Source organism: Leucopleurus acutus (assembly GCF_964270905.1).
Source record: "Leucopleurus acutus genome assembly, chromosome: 15".
Taxonomy (NCBI): Eukaryota; Metazoa; Chordata; class Mammalia; order Artiodactyla; family Delphinidae; genus Leucopleurus; species Leucopleurus acutus.
In genome coordinates, this window is record NC_139157.1 from 13432866 (window position 1) to 13458284 (window position 25419).

Below are 25419 nucleotides of genomic sequence, written 5' to 3' on the forward strand. Positions count from 1 at the left end.
AAGTATATCCCTGTGGAGACAATGGAAACTGTGTGGAAGGACAGGACAGAAACAGGAAGCATGTTAGAAGACTTCTGTAATAGTCTTGGTGAAAGATGCAAGGGGCTCAAAATGAAAGGTGATTAAAAGGAATGGAGAGATTCCAGTTTCAAGAAAAAGGAAGTACGGTCAAGAATTTGCAGTAGACGTAAAGGAGAAGGGAAGGATAACGCCATTGCTTTGCTTGAGGGGCTGGGTTGATGGTAAGCCCATCAGATGAGAGAATGCTGGAACAGGAGGTGGTTTAGGCCAGGATAGGATGGTGGGTTGGGCTCGCTCCATGTGTGGTACCCAAGGATTAGCTGTGGAAATGATTTTGAAGCTTGCAGGGCATGTCTTGATTAGATATAACAATCAGGGAGTCATCAGCATACAATATACAGGAGATAAAAAGGATGGCCCAGCATCAAGAGCAGTGAGCTACAGGCTGAAACCTCAAATGTAAATCCTTAAACCCACTACTGGGCATATATCCAGGGAAAACTATAATTCAAAAAGACACATGCACCCCAATGTTCATCGCAGCTCTATTTACAATAGCCAGGACATGGAAGCAGCCTAAATGTCCATCAACAGAGGAATGGCTAAAGAAGATGTCGTACATATATACAATGGAATATTACTCAGCCATAAAAAGGAATGAAATTGGGTCATTTGTAAAGACGTGGATGGACCTAGAGACTGTCATACAGAGTGGAGTAAGTCAGAAAGGGAAAAACAAATATCGTATATTAACACATATATGTGGAATCTAGAAAAATGGTATAGATGATCTTATTTGCAAAGCAGAAATAGAGACACAGACATAGAGAACAAACGTATGGATGGACACCAAGGGGGAAGCGGGGAGTGGGATGAATTGGGAGATGGGGATTGACATATATACACTATTGATACTAAGTATAAAATAGATAACTAATGAGAACCTACTGTATAGCAAAGGGAACTCAGTGCTCTGCGGGGACCTAAATGGGAAGGAAATCCAAAAAAGAGGGGATATATGTATACATACAGCTGATTCACTTTGCTGTACAGTAGAAACTAACACAGTGTCGTAAAGCAATTATACTCCAATAAAAATAAAAATTTTTAAAAAGCCTTTAAAGAGAAAGCAGTGCAGCTCTGCAAACACAGAATGCGGAGACTAGACAGTCTGGGAGGTAACATACAAAACACATCACTGCGCTGGCACAGAAGCCCAGACAGTAAAGACTTTCACACAGAAGGGAATGATGGATGTTGCAAACACACGAAGGAGGTCTGATGCGATAAGAATCATAAAACATCTCGTCATCTGGCCTACCAGGAAGTTATCAGTGAACTCTGTGAGAATTAAGCATCTCCTTAGGGTGCACGAGGAAGAAGAATTCGGAGAGAAAAGCTGCTGAGTACAGCCCTTTTCAAAGGCACTGAGACACCCTGATCTTTGGGGGGTGAAGATTCAAGTTGAGGGAAGCCAACGTTCCCTTTCTGATTTAATCAAAGCAAATTATTCAATTTCTAAAACAATGTGAAATCCAGCCCTTCTAAATCCTGGCCAAATATATTAGCGATCTGGACAAAGGTTAAGAACTGCCCACCCATCCCAGCCTCTGCAAATCAATAATAATACAAAAACTGAGGTTATGACATTTTGCTACCCCTAACCTATCTATAAAATGTCATAGTTGTGCTACATCTTATTGAAGTTAATAATTTTCATCTCTCTCATTGGAACTCTTTTTTTTTAACATCTTTATTGGAGTATAATTGCTTTACAATGGTGTGTTAGTTTCTGCTGTATAACAAAGTGAATCAGTTATACATATACATATGTTCCCATATCTCTTCCCTCTTGCGTCTCCCTCCCTCCCACCCTCCCTATCCCACCCCTCTAGGTGGTCACAAAGCACCGAGCTGATCTCGCTGTGCTATGTGGCTGCTTCCCACTAGCTATCTATTTTACATTTGGTAGTGGAACTCTTTATTAGTCCTTTTAAGCCTAACTTATTTAGGTCTAGGCCTGGTAGACCTATTAAAATCTGCCTGATGTTTTAGGACATCACTCAAGAATTACTAATTACTTGTCAGATAAGACAATAAAATCCACTTCTAGCAAATATGAAGTTGATTGTATAATAATTCTGCTTCATTGGGTTTTATAAATATTATCATTTTCGATGCTATAAAATTCATATCTTTGTTTCAGATATCGATATACTCTATATTAATGTACATTTCATGCCTGGGAGCATGTGCTCCGAAGTAGAAAGCAAATTTCTGCCATTGCTACTTTTCTGTATACAGAAACATAGATTATTTAAAAGCACAAAACCCTTTTAATTGACCAATTTCATAATAGTTGAATAATAACTTCATATGTTTCATTGTAAATAGATGTGGTCTTGCCATGTTTAAAGATTACACACAAATTCTAATAACATGCCTTCCTCATATAAAGCCTACTTTCAAGAGGCAGCACTGGGTAGGGAAGAAAACCACACTGGAATTAGACCTGGATGCATCTCAGTCTCATAACATATAACTGTGAAATGTCTGGCAAGCTTTAGTTTCATCTGTAAGATGGGATTCACAACAGTTACTTTAGGGTGCAGTTTCTTTCAGGAACCCCTGAATCATCCTTTATTGATAGATATTATTTGCAAGTCTCAGGCTGAAAGGAAATTACCAGACTTTGGCCACTGTATGCTTAGCATGTTCTATTTCCATGTTGTCAGTTAATGTAACAGAACCTGTTTTCTGCATTCGGTATCCCTGGCCCTTTCTCCCCAACTCTCACATGAACCAGCACAGGTATGACTTGACATTCCCGGAGCACGGACCACACGCTCATTGATACACAGAGTGATGTGAGTTCATCACATCCTGGGATAAAGTCTCCCCACAGATCAGGACTGTTGCCTTCAATCATAGTTGTTTTCAAGGATGCTCCCACCTCAGCCCAGACATACTCACACACACAGTAACTGGAAAATCCCCAGGGAAGAATGAATGGGTGGATGGGTAAGTGACCCTGCCAGCAAGCAGATGTTTTTCTGAGTCAACTGCTAGGGTTTTAACGTTTTCATTGTCCTTTTTATAATAGAGACACAAGTTAACTAAAGCTAGAAGCTTGAGCTCCAACTTAACTGATGCATTTAAAGATTTGGATGATTACATGCCATTTTAATAACAGTGTCTACTAACTAAATAAAAGTCCATTTGGCTTTTTCGCATCCAAGATATTTGCTTTCCCACAAAAGCATCCACTAACTTAATTATGACTTACAGGGAAAATTACAGTGGGTTGAAGGAAGAGCTTAAAATAGGATTTCAGTCAACCTGAGAACTGAAGTAGAGGATTCTATGGATTGGTGTATGTTATAGAAAGTACATCTAAATATTCAATCCTATAATTCTCTTAATGTTAAGGCGGAAAAAAAGAAACTCTATATATGCCAAATAGGAGGCTTTGGTTATTTAACTGAACATCAGCTGACATAGCAGATCCATATTTTAACCAGGTAATAACTTGTTAAATGCAGTTGGCATTTTAAACCAAATGAATATCCATGAACTTAAAATACACGGCTTAGAGTTTGAAATAAAAATGTAATACCAATAGAAAAAGGGAGTTTTTGAAACCCATCTTTTCCAACTGAAGCATGTATAGAGGGAAATTGGTAGCACAGAGGGCGAGTATGAGAAGACAAAGTGATTTTGTTTACAGTTTCCATGCAGCAAAAGAAGCAATTAGCATTTACATACAACCCAAACTGGGATTGAAATCGTTTGGAGAATCCACTTTCACAGTGGCTCTTTGAAAACATTTTAAATAACAAAAAAATTTCCTGCCTGTTGGTAGCTAAAAACCTTTTCTAATTAATTTGTCTAAGAATGTATCACCCAAGATCTATATTACCCCAGCAAGAGACATAATTAGAGTTCAAACAGCTAATTATTGGAAAGGATAACTACGATGTTAATAGGATTATGCCTGACCCTTTTTTAAGACTAAAGTATTCCTAAATTAAATGACCTAGGGCGGGAAGTATCCAGAACATTTCCTAAATAGCAAAAAGGAAAACTGGGTGTAATTATGCACACCTGTCAAGATTAAATTTATCCCTTTTGAGTATATTTCACTCACAGAAAATTTGATGACTCTTTTCAAAGTCCTTAGAAAGATGTAATTATCAAAACCCCATACATGTAAGAATAGATTTTTTTTCCAAATAAGGGTAAACTTAGAAACTTTCAGTTTTATTGAGTTAATTAAAATATTATATTTATAAAGGCAACATAGCCCTCTAGTGGACAGATTTTTAATAGCGGGTTATTTTACTTCTGATAGGCTTTAAATTTATGAAATAAAAGCTTAAACGAAATGAAACATTTGTTTTATAATATATGATACATGATTATGAAAAATAGGAGTACTTCTAGGGGCAATGTTTTTTTTTTTTTTTTTTTGCTGTACGCGGGCCTCTCACTGTTGTGGCTTCTCCCGTTGCGGAGCACAGGCTCCGGACGCGCAGGCTCAGCGGCCGTGGCTCATAGGCCCAGCCGCTCCGCGGTATGCGGGATCTTCCCGGACCGGGGCACGAACCCGCGTCCCCTGCATCGGCAGGCGGACTCTCAACCACTGCGCCACCAGGGAAGCCCTAGGGGCAATGTTTTTTGAGACAAGTGTTGTATAACATTCCAGACACACATTTCTAACCACCATTCCCATCCTTACATACCCCATTCAAAACCAAGCTGTTCTACCAAAATGTAGAAATGAAAGAGATGAGGTTCAAGACATAGGTTTGATTATAACTGAGTTTTTATATGTCTGAAATTGTAGATCGTATATGGCTACTGTCCCCCCTTCTGCTCCCTTTTTTCTTCCTTTTTATAGCCCTTTCTAAGCAATGCATCAGTGCACCTCCCCTTTCCCTTCTTCCCAAAGTTGTCTTTGCCAGTGGGAGCGAGTTGTATTTCCCAGGGATGCTCTTTGCAGTAACAACATCTGTTCTGGAGTCATGAGTGGCACCACCTCTTCTTCCCCTTGTCAGGTTTTGTTGTCAACCTGCTGTAACAGCTCCTTTTTCCCTGGCAATCTCAAGTTCCTGGCAATCAAGAAGTTGCTCCTTGCCAATATCTGCTGTATATTCAGTCCTCTGGGCAATACCTCCTGCAGACTGGCAGCTGTGGGGTAATGTTGTTAGAAGGGGCTGTGCCCTCCAGACATGGGTTTGTGATAAGAGGTTTACCCTTTTCAGACATTTAAGAGCAATCCATTTCTCTAAATACCTGAAAAGGTAAAATACCACAATTAATTCTTCTATATCAAGAGAAGAAGCATTGCACAGCGAAAATGAGCATGAAATAAGACGTCGGAAGGTGTGAGTTCCATTGCTAGGCCTGATATGTTTTAGTTGTGGGTATCGAGTAAGTCAACCTCGGTGACTGCTTTTTCTTAAATCAGATGGGAATGATTAATAACAAAGCCCCTGCTTACCTTACAGGACTGTTGTGAGGAAGAAATGGTAAGGTGTTGTATGCGGAAGTGTTTTATAATAACAGCACGGTGTAAGTTTTTATTCCCTCTAGTTGAAATAAAAAACTCTTCGGTAAACTTGGAATTGTCATTTTAATATGCCACCAACTTGCCCTTCCACTGAATTAAGCATGTGTAATAATTTTCCTTTTTGTCACAAGTGTTTAGTCTTTGCTTTCAATCTTGTGTAGTAGGTCACTACCTTTGTCCCCATTATGAATGGGGAAAATAAAGCTTGGAAAACCAAAATCGTCATCAAGGAGATATCTTTTGAGATTTGGAGTCCACTTCATTGTTTTCTTGGCCCATTACATAACCACACCTCACTGACTATTCTAATTTATTGCTTCCATCCTGAAACGTCTGATTTGTCCATTTTGCTCTGCGCTGATATCATGCATTTTTACAACTCTACACGATTTTACCCCCTCTGCTTGGAATTCTCCTTGTCTACGTCTCCATCTGGCAAACACATTTATTTCAACTCTCATTGCAATGCTCTGTGATGCCTATTTAACTGTCAGAGCTCCTCAGTTTCAGAGCCTCTGTCTTGTTCATCTTGACTTTCCAACCCAGACACCGTTGCATAAATCAGGTGTCTCATACATATTTGTAAATCGTTGTTGAAGCCTAAGTAAGGCTGTAGTATTATTTTACCATGGTATTTTGACTGAGAAAAATGACACATTTAAAGAATAACTTACCAATTTTTTTCAGAACCTGAAGGAAGTTGATTCCATTTTTGCACTGGGAAATTTGAGGTAGAATTGTTAAATATAAAGGAAAAGCTGATAGTACAATGTGAGAATATTAGAATAATGAATTGTCTTTACCAATGACAGGGGTTCTTTCTTGAGCCTATATTTTAATACAGTATAATACAGTTATACTGTATTAAATTTAAGCATAAATTTAACATAAATTTATTAAATGTATTAATTTATTAATTCCTCAGCTGAGTGTTTGTGTAAAGATATGTGGTTTTGTGATCAGCCTCTACCCCAGAGTTACCGTAGCTACTGCAAAGTTTTCGTCTTATTTACAACCATTTCAAGGATTCTCTCTAAGAACCAATTGTTTACTGAAAGTAGACTGTCTTCCAAAAGAGTCCCCACACATAGCCATGATGATGAACCAGTAGGTAAGCTCGTTAAAGGGCAGTAGGTAATGTTTTCCATACCCCACTGCCCAGACTCCCCTGTAAACAAACAAAAAAATCCACCCACACACAAAGAGGGCATATTTCCTTATTTTCTGAAGTATACCAAATGTATTTCTCTCTTCTCAACGTCACTATTTGAGACAATCTCTAATAAGATTTTATATGCTTATTTTAGTATTCTTAGCATAGGCTATTGGAATTTTCTCCCATAAACTATTTCAGCTTTGATCAAGACTCCCACAGTGAGCATTGTATATGCATTCTGTTCTCTTCATGGCTTTAGTTGTTTAAAAAGTGGAATTGTTAGTTCAAAATATTACAAGCATTGTAAAAGTGAAAAAGAACACGTCTCTACATGACCCCTCACGTTAAGCTTGATGTTTTCCTTTTAGAGTTTTTCTCCAGCACATATGTATATATATACGTTGATCCAGAGCAAATATGTCCTGTATTTTATTACCTTAAATGAACCCACTGTATTACTTAGAGCAGGACCAAGTAAAATTGGGGACAGACATTAGTCATGCCTAAGACAGATGGCAAACAGTCTAGCACCAAGTCTCCTATCATTTTCTCCATTTCTCTTCATCTTAGAATGGCATTATTTTAATGGTTCTTGATAATGGAAACTTGGAAACCAATTTTTAAAGAACAGTCCTAAAGGACAGTTGATTAAAAAGGACACATCGATTGCTAAAGGTCAGTTTCTTTCTACAGGGCAATGTTGTGTGCAATATTAGATCAAGAAATGGAGGAAACGGTGAACAGTTAGGCACTTACTGAATGTCTGTTATAAGTAGTTTTAGTACAGATGTGTGTCCATATTTTACCATCTGTAGAAATCAAAGATATAAACACAACCCAATATTTCATAATGATCACTCTAATATGGTGGCATTTGGGATGTTTGTAAATATCACAGAAACAGATACAAGAGCCAGAATTCATCTTCAGAAACTTGTGAATCATGTATGTAGATTCCAGATTTGTTGCTCCACAGCAAAGACACAAGGGAGAACACATTTTTTCAACGATGTTGTGTGTTAAAGTTTTTCAAATAAGGATACCTGCATTGGTGTGGCATCCTCCATAGGATACTGTGTGGAAATGTAACTGAAACAAATTCTCAAGGAGTTTATTACTTAATCAGCAAAGCGAGCTCATTTTCCAGTCTTTATATAGTCCCTCAGTATGTGTGCACACACACATATGAGCTCGGTGAAGCTTGGCAGAATGAGTACTAATTTCCTATTTAAATGTGATCTTTCTAGGATTTACCCCCCAAGTTGCATATTTTATACATTTGGCATCATTAGTTTCTCCCAGGAAATTTCACAGAATATTGTCAATGGTGTCTTCCTATCTCCTCCCACCCACTTTCCCATAATTACCGGAAATACATCAAATTCCAGAGAGGCACTCTTACTCAAAGACACTTTGAGAAGTTAATGATGCTGCCCTCCAACACATTCCTAACCTGCAGACACAGTCACAGCTCGGCAGGCAGAGACTCAACCAGCCGCTCTCTGAATCCCCCCTCGCTGCTTCCTCGCGGCTCCCCACGCTGAAGGCTGAGAGGGGTCTGGAATTGCTGACTACCATGCAGAGCAATCCGCAGTCTTCTGGACATTTGAGTAACAATCAAACTATAGCTTCTGCTTCCCAGAATTCCTTGGGCCATACCATCTTTGTGAGAGGTTTCTCCTTTTCTACACCAGTAAATCTGCCACGTTCCCTATAAACTGGTAGAGGAGGACTTAATTTACTTCCCTCTGACATTTTTTTTTTTTCATTGACGTGTCCTGTTTCTGACTGAAGAATCCTTTCCACTTCCTATTGAGTTCTCTTTTCTCCAGGTGGTCCAATTTCGCAACTAAATTTTCCATCTAGTCCTACTTTCAGTTGTAGATTGACCCCTTTGCCTTCCCGTCTTTGCTACATTCTCTCCATCCTCACCCTTGCACCTGAGAATGAATGAATGAATGAGACATCTCTCCTCTTCCCTTACCGGATGTTCCAGATCAATAATAGCTAATTGTTGGAAGCTTTCGCGCATTAAGCCACAGCCATGTTTGGTGCCGCTTTTCTGCATTCACATAAGTACTCTATTGCCTCAGTGCCTATCAGACAGCATGGTTCATAATAACAATTACAGGGTGGCTCAAGAGAATTGGGTTCAAATTCCAATCATACCGCATATTTAGTGCCTGCCTTTGGGCCAACCTACCAGACAGCTCTGTGCCTCACTTTGCTCATCTGTAAAATGGGGATAGTAAAATTAAAGTAAATTAAAGTAAAAGAACAGCGCCTGGCACATAATAGGTACTAGGAAATAATAGTTTCCATTTCCCTTTGTTGAACAGATAATGAATGAACAACTGAAAGAGACATCATCTAACTTCTTTTGCTCTCTGACAGGCTCTCATGAAGCTTCTCGGCTTCTAGACAGAGGGATCAATTTGCTAATTCAGTAGCTTAGCTCTTCCAAGGCCACTGAGTCATCCTCCCCGCCCTGCTTCTTAATATCTGCCCTCAACCCCCTCATCACGTTGTCTGCACCTAGAACCCCACAACCCTGCTCAGCTACCGTTTACCTGAATCAGACAATTCTTATTCTTGTTCTGGGTTACTAAAGCCCATAGGATTATCCCATCTCCTGTAATCCTGTAGAATTCCCAAATTTATGTCCCAGAGACACAGAGACGCCTCCCACTCAATGCTCTAATATCCAAACCCCAAAGCCTCAGAGTGACTGGCTTTTCCCTCTTGAGATGTTGGAGGTTTACTTAAAGGGATGAAAGGGCAAAGAAAAAATCAAATATAAATCCTGTCGTTCGAACTTGAGTGGTTGGAGGAATGATGACAGAAAACCTGGTCTGCAGAGAAGGGTGATGTGAACTTAGCAAATTTTGTTGTAGACTCTGATACACTTTATCTTTTTAGCAATCAATGGGGGAAAAATCAATGGAAAACAAACTATGAATAGAACTAACCAAAAATCAAAATGGCATTACACTAAGGAGTAATATAATGATATATATCAAATATTAAAGCATATAATCATGTAAGTTATCTCGGAGATTTTAAGTAATTTGAATTATGCATGGAGGAAGTCCGAATGTATGACAGTATCCATTTTCTGAGGTTATGACTTACTTTATTTTATTAAATAATGATTCTCTTTCCTTTAGTTGACATGGGCTTACCCAACATTTAAAAATGGTATTGCTCTTTTTGTACTCTAAATACTCTCACATAGTTGAAAATAAAATTCTTCCATGAAATATTTTCCTGGAATTTTTTTCTTTTCTTTAAATAATTGGTTTTCCCTCGACAAAATAAAGTGTTATACTACATTACAGCCTCACTGTTAGGAATGAAGAAAGAGGGGAAAATGCAGGAAGACCCACACATACCACAAAAATGGAGAGTATCCAGGTCCTAGAGGAATGGTGAGTGTGATTCACGTTGTAATTGTGTCTTGCATGTACGTGCTGTGTACATCTACCCAACGCTTAAACATAGTCTCTTGCTTCCCAGTAACTCCTCAAAATGGTTTTGTGAAATGAATGCATACTTAGTCTGGGAGATCTTATTTTGTGATTGCAACTGCTTTTTATCCCTTTTTTTTTTATTAGCTCTGTTAAACTATCAGCTAAAACATTGCTTGAGTTTATCCTTCCCTTTCAAAAAACAATGATTGATACATGAATTAACCTCCCCCCCTAAACTGCCCTAGTTCTCTACTTCCCTTTTCTGAGAATTTTTTTTTTTTTTTTAACATCTTTATTGGAGTATAATTGCTTTACAATGTTATGTTAGTTTCAGCTTCACAACAAAATGAATCAGTTATATATATACATATATTCCCATATCTCTTCCCGCTTGCGTCTCCCTCCCTCCCACCCTCCCTATCCCACCCCTCCAGGCGGTCACAAAGCACCGAGCTGATATCCCTGTGCTATGCGGCTGCTTCCCACTAGCTAACTACCTTACTTTTGGTAGTGTATTTTTAAGTTGTTATCTTTATAGAAGAGTCTAAAACACACACAGAAAAGATATGGAACTACCTAAGTCAGTGAGAAAGGGCACCCAGCTGTTCCTCAGTCCCATTTCCATTGGAAGGGACTCTAATTAAGTATTTTCGCCAAACTGAGAAGTTGAAATGCAGTATCCACAGAATAGAATTAAAATACAAGCAGATTATTTGTATAATGATATGTGCTTTCTTTTTCTACTTCTTATGAGAAGGTTTTAATTTTGATGCTTCATAGTAATTTTTCTGTCTTTTACACTTTTTTTTAAAACAAACGAGGAAGTTCAGACATTTTGGAATAATAGCAAATCTATATAAAATATTTGGTCAAAAAGGTAAGATAAAATATAAGAATTTTTTGACCAAGCGTATTTTAGGTTGGAAAATTATTAAACAGACGAATGAATGGCAAAGCAAAATCAGGACCAATTTAACCATAAGAATCTCCAAGCTTCTATCCTTTACTTCTTTGATGTATAAGCAAAGGAAGTAATAACTGGTGGTTTCTGCAGGAAAGTAGTCGCTGAAAACCTGAATATAGGTATCTAAAAAGTCCCTGATGTCATTATAATTGTCCTGTGCTTTTTAATTGTGATAACTCCATTCATAGGTAACAATTCGCTCATAATAGTTACCAGAATAATTATTAAAGTTTAGGAAAATATGTGACAAGTGCACACAATGTATTCTTATTTTGATTCAGTGAAAAATGAAAAGATAGTGACCAGAGATGAAAAGAGAAACTGTATCTTATGCCTTGGAAATGAAAATCTACATCAGATGCAAACAAAAAAGTTCAGTTTGCCTTTCAAAGTAATGCATAGGCTTGCAGTCGATTGTTTGGGTTCAAAAATGCCCAAGCTTCATTAGGGATCTATGATGACCACGTGCAGAGTGTGTGTAGCCCCTTGCTACTTGAATGTTTGACTCCCTAACACATAGCTTGTACCTACACGAATTTTTGTCAAGACCCAGAAATCTCTAGCCCAGTCCTGGCAGATGTTTGCCAGGTCAGGCTGGACTGAGTCTCAATGACCACTAGATGGCAGCAATTGAATGGCATTTCTATCTGCAGCTCACCATCCCCGCACCAAAGTTGCTTTTGATAACGGCCCCATTCTGTCTCTGCAGCCAGAACCCCACTTCAGATGAAGTCTTGTCCTGGTCTCAAAATTTTGACAAGATGATGAAGGCCCCGGCAGGAAGAAACCTCTTCAGAGAGTTCCTCCGAACAGAATACAGTGAAGAGAACCTACTCTTCTGGCTTGCCTGTGAAGACTTAAAGAAAGAGCAGAATAAAAAAGTAATTGAAGAAAAGGCCAGAATGATATACGAAGATTACATTTCTATACTCTCACCAAAAGAGGTAAAAATCTGGAAAATATTGATGTGAGCTTCTTAGACCAAGGATGAACCTAAAAGGACTTCTGTCCAAATTGAGTAATGAATGCACGGGGTGTGGACAAGCTAGAAGGCTTGTCTGGGTAGATAATCTATATTCCATCCTACCTGAATCTACCTGAAGACGTGTTTCAAGGTTAGGTCTCCCCAGTATGCTTTGATCATTTAGCTCTAGCTGAATCACGTGACAGTCTACTTGCTTTTCAGAACTACCATTAGGAAGCCTGGTAATACAATTTGCCGTGACTTAAAGTGGAAAAGAAGAACTTACGTTGGGGCAGTGTTTCTCAAAGTGTGACCCCAGATCACCTGTATAGGAATCACCTGGAGCATTTGTTTGAAAAGCAAATTCTCGAGGCGGACCCAGGATTCTGAATCTGAATTTTGGGAACTAGAGCCCAGGAATCCGTACCTTTAATAAGTTTTCCACATACGTACTAGTTTGAAAACCTCTGGTATAGGGGAAAAAAGCGACAACAAAAGAAACCCTGCCACGTTGATGCTTATGATAGAGTTTTTACAGAACTGAAGTATGACCCTTTAGGACCCATTAATATTCTTGGGGGAGAGATGTGTAATGGCAATCATTTTACTTGTTCTGGTTTTCCTGTTATTTATAAGTGCAAGCTATTTTTCCCATTGCCAGAATGTACCTGATAAACAAGGAACGTTTCAAGCAACCGGATTGACACCGTTCCATTAGCTTTCTAAAAATCAGTTTGCTCCTGAGAAACGGTCCCGCTACCAGAGTGAACAAGCATTTGGTGAGGGAGGGGCTGAGAGTGTGGCTGGCCTCTGAAGTGCCGAGGGACTGAGTTCCAGCAGGGCTTTTCAGAATTTGAACTTAGAATTTCCTAGAATGCCTTCTCTTCTGCACGCCACCCTCTTGCTGTCTTTTCTGTCTCTCTTAATCCACTGTGACTTTACCTGTGCATTTAAGTGTTCTGACCTGGTGCTGTCTGCCTCCGGACTTTATCCTCCACACCCCTCTCCTGCACGCGGACGTTTATTACATCCCCTAGAGACAGGTATCTGTCTCCTCCAGCGTTTGGTGCGGCCCTTACCTTTAAATCTGTAAGATGAGTTTGCGGCTGGTCTATCAGCTCTGTGCTTGGGATGCTATATAAGCTATTTCACTTCTAATCAGATACACCTGAGTAATTTTTTAAAGATGTATCCGTTCGTGCCATTGGTATTCCAGAGTACTCCAATAGCATTGTCTCTGCAAAATGAGAAACCTTGAATTGGATACACAAAAGATTGTCTTAATTTTTACTTCCTGCATTAACACAGAAAAAAGTATTCATAGAAACAAGGTGGGGAGAAATTTTTCTATAGCCTCAATACATTTATTACTGATGCCACTTTGTATTTCTAACACCATTAAAATTCTGCATCCTAAAAATACATTCTTCAGGTTTCTGGTCTCTCTAGAACCTCAGCATCTAACCAGTTCTACTTGAATTTTATTAGTATATTAAGTTCACCTTCATTTTTATTTAATATTGCAATACATGGCAAATATATCAAATAATCCAAATGTGCCCCAAGATGTGCTTCTCTTGTCCATAAGTACACATAATTACAGAGTCTTTGGGAAGATTATCTATCCCATCTCTCTCCCCCAAATATGTAACATGTATCATTTGAAAATGATTATTGTTTAAATTATCTAGTCCATTCCTCTGTACTATGTATCCTCTTAAAATGATGACTGTCCCATTTTAAAACAATGTTAGTAGAAAAAGTGCTCTCTATATTAAGTACATACAATTCCTTTATTTTACAGTCTCCATTTTCTAATTTTAAGTTTTTGTGGGAAACACAAACACACAGCTCTTGAGTTTCAGATGTCACTCATTGATGGAGCTTTGTAAAATACTTAATTTTCACAAAATTACTTCTTCTCTGGGCCACAGTTTAGAGATATCATAGTTATTGATTACTGAAATATAAATGATTGGATTTTCATTATTTTGCAAAAGTAATAGAGTTTTGTTTTAACCAAATTTCTTTACTTTGAACATGAGTTTCACCAAAAAGTCATTAAAATATTATTTCCTGAATAAGAACATGACCTTTCCTAAATTAAATAGACTAATATTTAGTGTAATAGCCTCTCTCCTTTAATATTCTCTAAATACCAGAGGCAGAGGTAAAATTCAAATTTTTATCATTTGGCTACTTGTTTGCTGACATATAAATAATTCTCAACATAGAATCTAAGTGATTGGACTGTATGAAGTACCTCTGTTTAGCCAACTGATGGCTCTCCTGTCAACATAGTAATTACACTTATTATTTAGCAGCAAAATTGAATAAACCCAAAGTAGGCAATTATAAAAGATAATTGTTAAGAAGTTACATTTTAAGCCCACGTATAGATATATTTACTTTTGAACCCAGTCAGGTGACTTGACTCACTTACATGCTCCCAAAATGGCACTCACTTTCTAGCTATCCCAGGGCCCTTTCCAAAATATTATATCTCACTGACCTTCTATGCAAAAACTTGTGCATTTCTAATCAACAATACACTGCTAACCGTTTAGTGATACTGTGTTATCACCCTTCAAGTTTTGTTTTCCACCACTGGAGAGAACACATGTCCCATCCAGAGAGCCCTGACTATATAGAAGTAAGAACACTGAACTAACACTCGGATGGACAGATTCTAGTCCATGCTCAGCTCCAACTTAATTGTGAGGCCTGGGATAAATTAGTTCACTTTTTCTGGGCCTCGGTATTCAGTTGATTTGTTTATAAAAATCAAAATTCAAAGGGGCACAGAGGATAGTAAACCAAGTCCAGAATGGCAGCTGTAAGGCCCCTGTGGTACTACTGCATTCTCCCCTCCAAATGTCATGGCCAGTTAGTCACGGTCTGCCTCACTGCTGTACCCAGATTCAACCTCAGAGCCTGTCTTAACATGGCGCTCAGAGCAACCACTGCAAGGCCATCGGAGTTGGGAATCTACTTCCCACTTTGGAGCCAGACAATCTGTTTCTACTTAGAATATTTTTAAAGAATATGAACATTTGAATCATTTGTAAAATGGTAATAACTAAATAACTGAAAATTGTCAGGACTTTATTCTTAACCAGAACCTCAGTTTTCTTCACTAGACTTTCATTTTACTTTAATTAGATTGAGTCATCATGTTGCCCTTTGTTAAACGTTAAGGAGGTCTACATTCTTAATATTATATATACATTGGGGCTTCCCTGGTGGCGCAGTGGTTGAGAGTCCGCCTGCCGATGCAGGGGACGCGGGTTCGTGCCCCGGTCCGGGAAGATCCCACATGCCGCGGAGCGGCTGGGCCCGTGAGCCATGGCCGCTGAGCCTGCGCGTCCGGAGCCTGTGCTCCGCAACGGGAGAGGCCACAACAAGTGAGCGGCCCGCGTACCACAAAAAAAAAAAAAAAAAAAATTATATATACATAGCATATTTCCTTCATGAAGCCAGAGTGCTGAATGTTACATTTCGTTGTTTTAAGATCATGTTATATGCATTTTTAATAATTTGGATGTTATGTTATAAAATAGATGTTTACAACCAGGAGGCAATATAACTTCCACTCTCGGCACAGCATGCATTTCAAGAGGGGAAATGACCAAATTTTAAATTAAAAAAAAAAATCTAAAAACAGACAAAAATAACATTTCTCTCAAAAGTGAATTTTCTTTTTTGTCCTCAAAGGGAAAACAAATGGACGTAATAAAGAGGAATTTAAGACGAATAGTACGCTTGCACATCACAGATGCCAGTGGCAACTTATATTAAGTATTGAAAAGACAAACCCAGCAAAATAAGGAACTTTAATAAAAAGTCTGCTTAAAAGTTATGACCAACTTAAACAGCACTGAGCTGTTGAATAAAGAAATATCTATAAATGCTGAAACAACTGTAAGACTTATTGGAATTGAAGAAAACTATGTGTGTTCAGATATCTAGTGACAGCACTGTCCTTAACCAGGGCTGTAATCCAGCCCCACCACTTAACCATCTGTTTAACACTAAGAAACTCACTTCAGTGCTCTGCAGCCTTAGATACCTTGTTCTGTAGAATGTGGGAACGGAAAAAGCTAAAAAACCCACTAAATCTATGACTTTCAGGCTCTGCTGAATGACAATTTTTATAGTAGTAGGAACTGTTTGCTTCTTCTGATTTCACCCTAAACTTCCAGTTGCTATCAGGGAGAAAAAAGCAAAAAGCCTATTTAAACACCAGAATTATCTAAACATAATGCACATGTGAAAGACATTTGGGTCCTATGTGTGCACATAGACAGATGTTTCTTCGTGCAAAATCATGTGAATTTAGCACTTTCAATAATTTAAATCAGTTTTTCTAAACAGGACTCATGATTGTACTTTCCTAGATTCATTTCTTTGTGCACGCATATTATCATTCAAAAAATATTTCTTGAGTACTTCCCACGAGCCAGGTACTGGGCTAGATGTTAGGGATATGATGGTGAACGTTGGCCTATACCTTATGGAGCTTTCATTTTAGGAAGACAAACAAATCATGTCAAAAACAGGTAACTAAAAATCGTGATAAACATTATGATGGGGGTGGAGGTCAAATGATGTAGTTAGAATAGGGTTAGTCAGGGAAGGTCACTCTGAGAAGGTAAAATTCAAGTTGATACAAAGTCTAAAGACATTGGGTTTGAGGTGTCATTACACATATGCTCAATTATTATTATCATTACTATTATTACTTTACACTGGGCTTAAACTTCGTTGTTGACAAAATGGTCTTATGTATATTATTACAGCATAAGTCTCACAAGAATCCTTTAGCCTCTAGGACACATGGCACCATTTTATAGGAAAGGAAATTGATTTTCAAAGAAGTAAAACCAGGATATTAGAATTATATCTGGTAGAGAGAGAACACAACCCTAAGATCTTCAGATTCCAAGTGTGATGCTCTTCCAGCTACAATATGCTGATGAGTTATTCCATTGTATTCCATCCATGATACTACTATGGATTTCTATGAACCCAAACTTGAACTTGAGACACGATAAGAACTAGTAACCTTAACCACATGTCTGAACTCTCCTTCAGAAACAAGATTAACTTTCCCATCATTTGTACGCCATCAGAAATATGGTTACTCCACTTCATCCTACCAGTGATGTTTGGTCCAAGAAACACATTCCAATAATCAATCTTATTTGTAATTTATAATTATTTTCAGTAGAAATAACCAACACAAAATAATATGACTAAAAACACACGTGGTAAAAGTGTATTAAAACAGATAGGAAAACCAGATAGCCTTCAGATCTGTAAAATTTTACATGAGAAGACCGAATTTAGTTAAAATTATAAAGAACATTTCCAATGGCAAAAACTATAATTGGTAAAATTGAACGTGGACTTATAAAGGAAAAAGAAAAAAATTAATCAGAATTTTACTTAGAAAATAATCCTAAGTAAAGCAGCTTCAGTAAAATTAAAAATAAAGTGGAAAAAATGGGAGAAAAATTAAATCATTATGTGTAAAAAAATTGTTCAAGGAATTAATTGACTTAGGAGGGTCTTTATGGGAGTAAAAGACTTTTAGTGGTAATTCATCATCTTCAGTACAATTCCACCGAAAAAATGTCCAAAGAGTCAAAATTTCCATGATGACTAGAAGAGGAAGACAGGGTCAAAACTTGGTGTGCTCCCTTTTGCCAATACTGACCTATTTTACATGAATTGGCTCCATTGCTAGGAAATCTATCAAGCATAATATTTAATTCAATTTGACCCAGGTTTTCCCAACCACACTAGAAAGATTTCTGTTTTCATCCTCCCCACTTTACCCCCCATACTGTTGTTGAACCTTTAGCTTTCATTTCATTTTCCCCCCAATTAGTTTGTGGAGTTGCTGGTGCATATTTTTATGTTTGCAAGCCACGTGCTTTTCTTTTTCTCTGTCTCCTACTCCCTGTGGGAATGGATGCTTCCAAGTTCATTGAGTCCTGTCACAAAGTCACTTATGCCTTTTTAAAGCTTCAGTTACCACCTCTCAACGCTGCCAACATTTCCAGCACTGCTAAAACTGCCAGTTAAATGCTGCCAAGTCTCTCAGTGCCCTCTTGTGCCCTGTCCCACAGTAGTAGATCGTTTTTTAACTGTTATTGCTGCACTGCGTCCCTCCCTTCACCCCACCTAAATGGGAGTCTGTGAGGACTAAGAAAAGAATTTCCATTGCCCAAGGATAGCTCTTGTCTTGTGCTACTCAATTTTCTCTTCCCCTAGCATGAGTTCTTCACAGGAAACTCCTCAGTCCTATGCATTGGCCGTACAAGCCATCCAATCATGGGTGAATCCTAGGGTGACAATGGCTCAGGCCCATGCTGGGATCCACCCACACTATCTTGTATTATAGATGTTCCACAATCGAAGCACAAAGATGCTACAAGATGAAACTATAGACTGTTATGCTCATGGGGTTTATCCTTGTTGTTTGACCTCTCTACACTTCTTTTGACAGACAACCTTTTCAAACAAACAACCAGATATTTAGGAAAATATTTTATTTTTCAAAAGGAAATAGCAAATGTGTTTTTGTTACAGATTACTAAATGTTGAATGGTACTACTTTCTGTACTGCATTTCACTACTGTTTTTAATTAGCCAAAAAAATTTTTAAATTATTCAATGAAGACTCAACACATTTACTAATTCAAATTATTTTATTTCTCTGTCTTCAGATAACTAATATTATTCCAGCTCCTGATAAACTGTTATCAGTTTATCACATGTTAAATATGTTAATTATATGTGTTAGGGAACACATATGTTAAATAGCATATATTTCATTATGCTATTATTTAAGAAATAAATGACCTCTTTATCACTAATCTAATGTTCCTCTCTCCAATGAAAGAAAAATTTCCCAAGTTTGAAAGTAAGAGCACCATTTACAAAAATAATAGAATATGTTTGTTACGATTCACTTGACCATAACACCACATTTCAGAATAAGATCTATCAGTTTAAACTCCAATGTCAATATTTTCCTTTTGAGTAGAAAAACAAATGATATTTTTAAAGAAAAAGCTTAGATAAAAATTCTGTACTTTTTATTACTTGGTACCTGACGATGACCTCTTATGGCAGTAACACAGAGAATAAAATGCAAACGATCCATTTCCAGAACATCTTTTCTTTTTTCTTTAGAATTTAGAGAGAAGAATATATAGTTCAGCCAGGGAACGTTTAATTTTTTCTCTATATAAGTTAGTCTAGCTAAACCACAGAAATTGAGTCTGGATCACCATTTCCCGACACATCCTCCCCTAGCAGCCATCCCTGGTGTATATCAAGGAACCCAACACCACATGGGCTGTTGAGCTCAGGCATCTGGGGACACCAAATGGAATCTGAGTGGCTTCCGTCATTGGGACTGTTTCAGATCCCAGGCTTAGTCCAAACAGTGGGTGGGAAAAGAAGCCGAAACCAAAAAGGCTTTTGCAAAATGCTTGTGACAAAACGTTCAGCTATAAATATGAAAGGTTTGTATAGACTTGAGTACGTCATGAGACAAATAACTGTGGATCACAATGCCCTAGTCTTTGTTCAACAGTGAGAACTATGGACACCAATCAAGACTCTGAGGTGGTTTGCCTCTTAAAGGGTGTTGCTAACATGTCATTTCAGAGCAGACCTTAGTTCTTTTCCCAGAGTGTGCATTTATTGGTATTTAATTTCCCCCCCTTCCCATTTCAACATGCTCTACCAGTTCCAACCAGATTAGCATTTAGGGAGGAAAAAACCAAAACAAAACAAAAAACAAAATTGAATCACTTGCAGAATTTAATTTCTTTACACTTTTCAAATAACACTGTATGATTAATGGGTACTCTGAATTCCTACTTACATTTCTCCTTTCAGAGATTGAATTTCAAGTAAATATTCTGCTTAATCTTTAGTACAGAGACCTTTGGATGTATTCCTAGGTATGGGCTACAGAGTGTCCTATGCCATGCCAGGTAGATAGAAGAGCTGAAGAGTGTGTGCTGTCGTTCTGCTCTACTCAGCCCTTCCACATTCCTGGTGTCCTCCTTCTGACACGGGAGGACTTGTTGGGATTTGCAACTATCGGGAATCAGCACTTGATATACGTGTTAAGTTTGGACAGAGAACTACTCTCTGCCAGATTTCTACCTTGTTCCATCAAGAGTTACCCCAGCAGTCTCATCATAGGAGGACGTCAATTTGTATCCTGGCCAGGGAATTCTCTAGCACCGCAACAATGAATAGAAATTGTCAAAAAAACTCCTGAGTGAATGCGTAGAAAAGATACATCCAAGTAAGCCAAGATATCTGAACTAAAATTCTGGTTTAAAAGTTGGTTTTTGTTTGTTTAATTCAACGTTTGAAGGAGAAAAGTATGCAGGGTTATTATGTAACCTTTGAAAACATAACCTCAAGATTTTGTTTTTTTGTTGTTTTTTTGTTTTTGTTTTTTGTTGTTTTGCGGTATGCGGGCCTCTCACTGTTGTGGCCTCTCCCGTGGCGCAGCACAGGCTCCGGAAGCGCAGGCCCAGCGGCCATGGCTCACGGGCCCAGCCGCTCTGCGGCATGTGGGATCTTCCCGGACCCGGGCATGAACCCGCGTCCCCTGCATCGGCAGGCGGACTCTGAACCACTGCGCCACCAGGGAAGCCCCTAACCTCAAGATTTTAGAGTTATTCTGTGAGGTTCCTCTGAAATGTCATGAATCTATACTTACTTAGTTGAGATCTTTTGAAAAAATATTATTTAATGTATCTGCTCTTATTTCTTTTTAGGTCAGCCTCGATTCTCGAGTTAGAGAGGTGATCAACAGAAATCTGTTGGATCCTAATGCTCACATGTATGAAGATGCCCAACTTCAGATATATACCTTAATGCACAGAGATTCTTTCCCAAGGTTTTTGAACTCTCAGATTTATAAGTCATTTGTTGAAAGTACTGCCAGCTCTACTTCTGAATCTTAATTTTTATTTTTAAAAAATCATTTTGGAGGGCTGGGATGAGAAATAAAAGTAGTTAAATAACACCTGAAACTGAGTTCCTGGAGAACTACAGTTTAGCATTCCTCAGGCTACTGTGAAAATACAACCATATGGTCTTTGTCTCCATTTTGTATCAAGGTTATCCATGGTTATGTTTGGAGAAAATACCACCTGAAACAATGAATTGCCAAATTAAGTTTGTTTCATTCAACACGCATTCTACTTGCAAGCAAACTGTATTTGTAGTCCTATGAACAGTCTCCTAGTGTATCCAGAGACTGCATGTGCAAAGTAAAACTGCTTCATTTGCCATGTAGTTGTTGTTAATATTTAAGCCAATGGCATAACTTATATCTGTATTTAAGGACTTTCGTGCAATATGGTCTTATAGAAATAATTGCCAAAAAGTTGGCTGTGGTTTGCATTTTTAAATATAATCTAAGACAGAAAAAGCCAATTTTTAAATTGTAACTATGATATTCAACATGCTATATACTGTGTTCAGTACACTAATTTTGAAGCCAATATTTCTGTACATGAAAAAAGAGCTATTTATCTCTGTTTGTTGGAAAATCCTAATGGGGAATTCCTCTGGTTGTTCACTGCCAAAACTGTGGCATTTTCATTACGGAAGAGTTTTCTTCATATATATATATGAAGAAAAGAGAAAAAAAAGCACAAAACAATTTGAAGATATTCTATCTCAAAGACAAATCAAAGAGTGATATTGTTTTTAACTGTAATAGAGGAAAATGAATCTATGTATCAGATGTCCAATACTGTAATTAATTTATTAAAGACTGGCTCTCCAGTTCTAAAATGGTTGTGTAAAGTATGTACTTTAGCAAAAAAAATAATAATAATAAGCTTGATAACTTAGTTTTGGAATATAAAGAAAGGATTTAATAAAGGAATGCCTATATGTAGCATCATAAAACTTTTGATGAATAGCATCTGTGCTGTGGCATATTTTCCTTGAAAGTGAAATCCAAGAAAAGCTAAGTTTTTAAGCAAGAAAAGTTTTATAGGGGTTCTCTAGAAGACAATTCTCTACTTCAGACCTTAACTGTTTTCACATAGTATCTTAAAAATGACTTATTTAAAAAATGTTAAAACCAAACCATTCTGATCCATAATTGAAAGGCAGTACAGTGCTCAAATCTTTTAGCTGCCGTATTATTTTTTATATGTACTACTAAATCTTTAAGACAAAAAATACTTGCCTGACATTGGCACGTACTTTTGACATTCAAGAAAACAGTATCCTATCTCGCACACACACACAAAAGTCAGTGTCATATTTATATCAAGGTGTTACATTTGAATATTAACATCCCCTGGAGGCTATTTTTTTAATCTTAAACTTAATAAATATTGAGTAACCTAAAATGAAAGTTTTAAACATATTTATATCCACTAAGAATACTGGCCTTATATTAAGGATATTAAAATTATAAGTTTCCTTTGTCATTTTTTTAACTACCTCTCATTTTTTTAATTTATTAAAGTTTTTTTAAAAAAATCAAGTTTGGGGTTTTCTTTTTAACATTTATTTTACTTGAAAGGTTGACATCGTAATTTTCTTTTGCCATAAACTTAAAACATTTCAAGAATTGCTTTTTTAAGTGAATTTGATTTTCTAACTTATACAGAATTCAGGAGATATGATTAAAAGGGCTATTATCTATTCCCTATGCAAATATTTTAACTGTTGCAGTGTTTGACAAAATGGGATTTAAAAAAAAAGTTTGCAGAGTAGAAAACAAAACGTTCTGTTTACACTGGCGTTGCTGACTATCCTACTATATTCAGCACTTTTAAATACATTATTTATGAAAATGTAGTTAAAATACAAGATAGAAAATATTTATAATAATTTCTTTTAACAAATGCGTGTTTCTGTCTGAAAGTGTTAGTGTGTTAAGACATGCTTTATCCATGTCAATTAGATATTTACTATTTGAACAATAGTTTTCAGTAATATGGTGAAAAAGATAGCTATGAAGATGTTTACAAAATGTCGTATTTTTTTCCTAACGAGTGAAGAAAAAGCTAAAAGAATAATCATCACTTCTATTGTGAAGTTTATTGTTCCTAAATTATCTAATTTTTTTCTTGATTAGAATTGTTATGCTACTATGCTGTATACACATATATGTTGTAATATCATACTTGTTGCTGTGTTTGAGGCACATGACTAGAAAATATGTAATATGCTATGATACACTGCATGCATCAATCTTTTTAAATGTAGACTTTATATTCTTGTTGTTACTATATATGATGGTGACTTGCTAGTCATAAGTTATCTTTATAAGATACTTTGGACTATTAGATGAATTGTCTGTTTGACAATACCTTTAATATTTTACCAAATGTAAAAGATAAGGGCCCTTATAAAGAGTCCTAATCTCTAACTCTGGGCATTTGTAGTATACAGATTTTGAAGCTAGTATATCCTTTTGAAATCTGATTAGGAAGTTGTGTTGAGAATGATTCTAGAGTAGATTTACACATCAGATGTTACGTGAGATTTCCCTGCTAAATTCCTATTTTCAGGGGAGGGGAGTGTTTCTCTTTTAATTTCAAAATGTTTAAAGTTTCCATGTAAGAGTATGTCTGTGTACTTGCAACTCTACCAATTTTTAAAGTATGGTATAATTCCTTCAGTTTTAATTACAGAGCTATAATAAACAAAAAAAAAGCCCTCAACTGGTGTCTATGCTACCATTCCAAGAGCACAATATTTGTTTTGGTAGAGTTTGATTTTTCCTAGTGAGTAAATTCCTCCCTGGGGAAAAATTAGCACTTTAGAAGGTACACTTTATATTTTACATTGCCAAGTTATCTTTGTATCCTGTTAGAATCTGCTAATGCACACAGAAAGAGGTTAATGCTCTTTAAATAATGCCTAACTTCAGATGTGTCTATAATGGAAAGAAAAGTAGAGGATATAGATTATATATGAATATGTATACATATATTTATATAAATTGGAGAGATTTCTTCAGAGATGGATCTTGAACATAGATCACACTAATAATGAATGCATGATGCTTCTTTACACTGGATAACTATTATGATGTTACCTAAAGGTAATACAGATGTCCCGACAGTGTTATAGGGCAGCTCTAAGCACAGCAGGTGCACTGGCAAGAGAACAATAGCAAAACACAATTTTGATATCAACACTATGATGTGCAAAAATCAAGACCATAATGTGGTCATTTTTTTTCAATTTTAAAATATGTACATAGGATGACCAGTTCTGATATTTGGTCATGGTGCATGGGGTGTTTATTCGTATCCTTTAATGCTGCCTAGATTCTTACTTGTGGAATGAAATGTGTATCATATATTTACCTGATAGTTCAGTTTTGCAAAAAGATTGTAGAAATAAGTAAATAGTATTTATTTATTAAGGGCAAAAAAATACACTTTCACCCCATTAAGCTGATTTAAAATAATACCTGATTCTTATTTTTTGAATTTATCCATTTTTTTCTATACGCTTTTAACTTACATTGAAAAAAATGTCATATTGTAATTGTAACAAACTACATTTGCAAAAAAATGCAATATACCAGATGTGTTGAGGAAGAAAGATACAAGGAAGAAATTTAACATACAATCAGAAAATAGGAAAATAAGCCACCTAAAATTTCTTAGGTCCAAAATGTCTATAGATAGAACCCTGTCAAACTTGAGTTTTGAAAACTTCGCATTAGATACATTGGCAAATTATTTTGAAAAGTGGTAAAGATACTTCCAGAATTTTTTTTGCCTGTGTATTTATGTTGACAGTTTATGACCTTAATTTTCATAGTTTTCAGACACTTACATTTACATGCCCTTTTCAGTTTTTAAAAAATTTCTGACCAATATGTTTGTTCTCCTGAGAAAACAATACTCAATCTGCAAAAAGTTTAGTTATTCCTTACTTGCTGCAACTTCAAATATTTACCAATGAAACTGATACCAAAACCTTGCTTCGGATCTTCTCTGCAACACTCTTAGTAGCATCCTTGCAACACACAACAGTGCACAGAGTGATAAGTTTTGTTTCCAGATACCAGCCTTTAATTATAAATTTGGTTTCAAGTTATGTTTCTGTCTCATGTGACTTTGGGCAAATCACTTATCCTCTCTGAGCCTGTTTCTTTATCTTCAAATGAGGAATATAATAATTTACAGGATGGCCATGGGAATGAAATAAACATGGAAAGAGTGAAGTGTTACATATAATATT

The 25419-nt window shown here is 36.9% G+C and overlaps 1 protein-coding gene across 1 annotated transcript in view; it reads left to right on the forward strand.

Moving 5' to 3' along the window:
- RGS17 (regulator of G protein signaling 17) overlaps positions 1–21875 on the forward strand; it is a 29245-nt gene extending 7370 nt beyond the window's left edge. The window contains exons 2-4 of the mRNA XM_082855285.1: positions 10100–10177; positions 11893–12127; positions 20964–21875. Coding sequence (XP_082711411.1) covers positions 10100–10177; positions 11893–12127; positions 20964–21152 — 502 coding nt within the window. The 3' untranslated portion in view covers positions 21153–21875. The remainder of the gene's footprint in view (positions 1–10099; positions 10178–11892; positions 12128–20963) is intronic.
- Positions 21876–25419: the final 3544 nt, after the last annotated feature.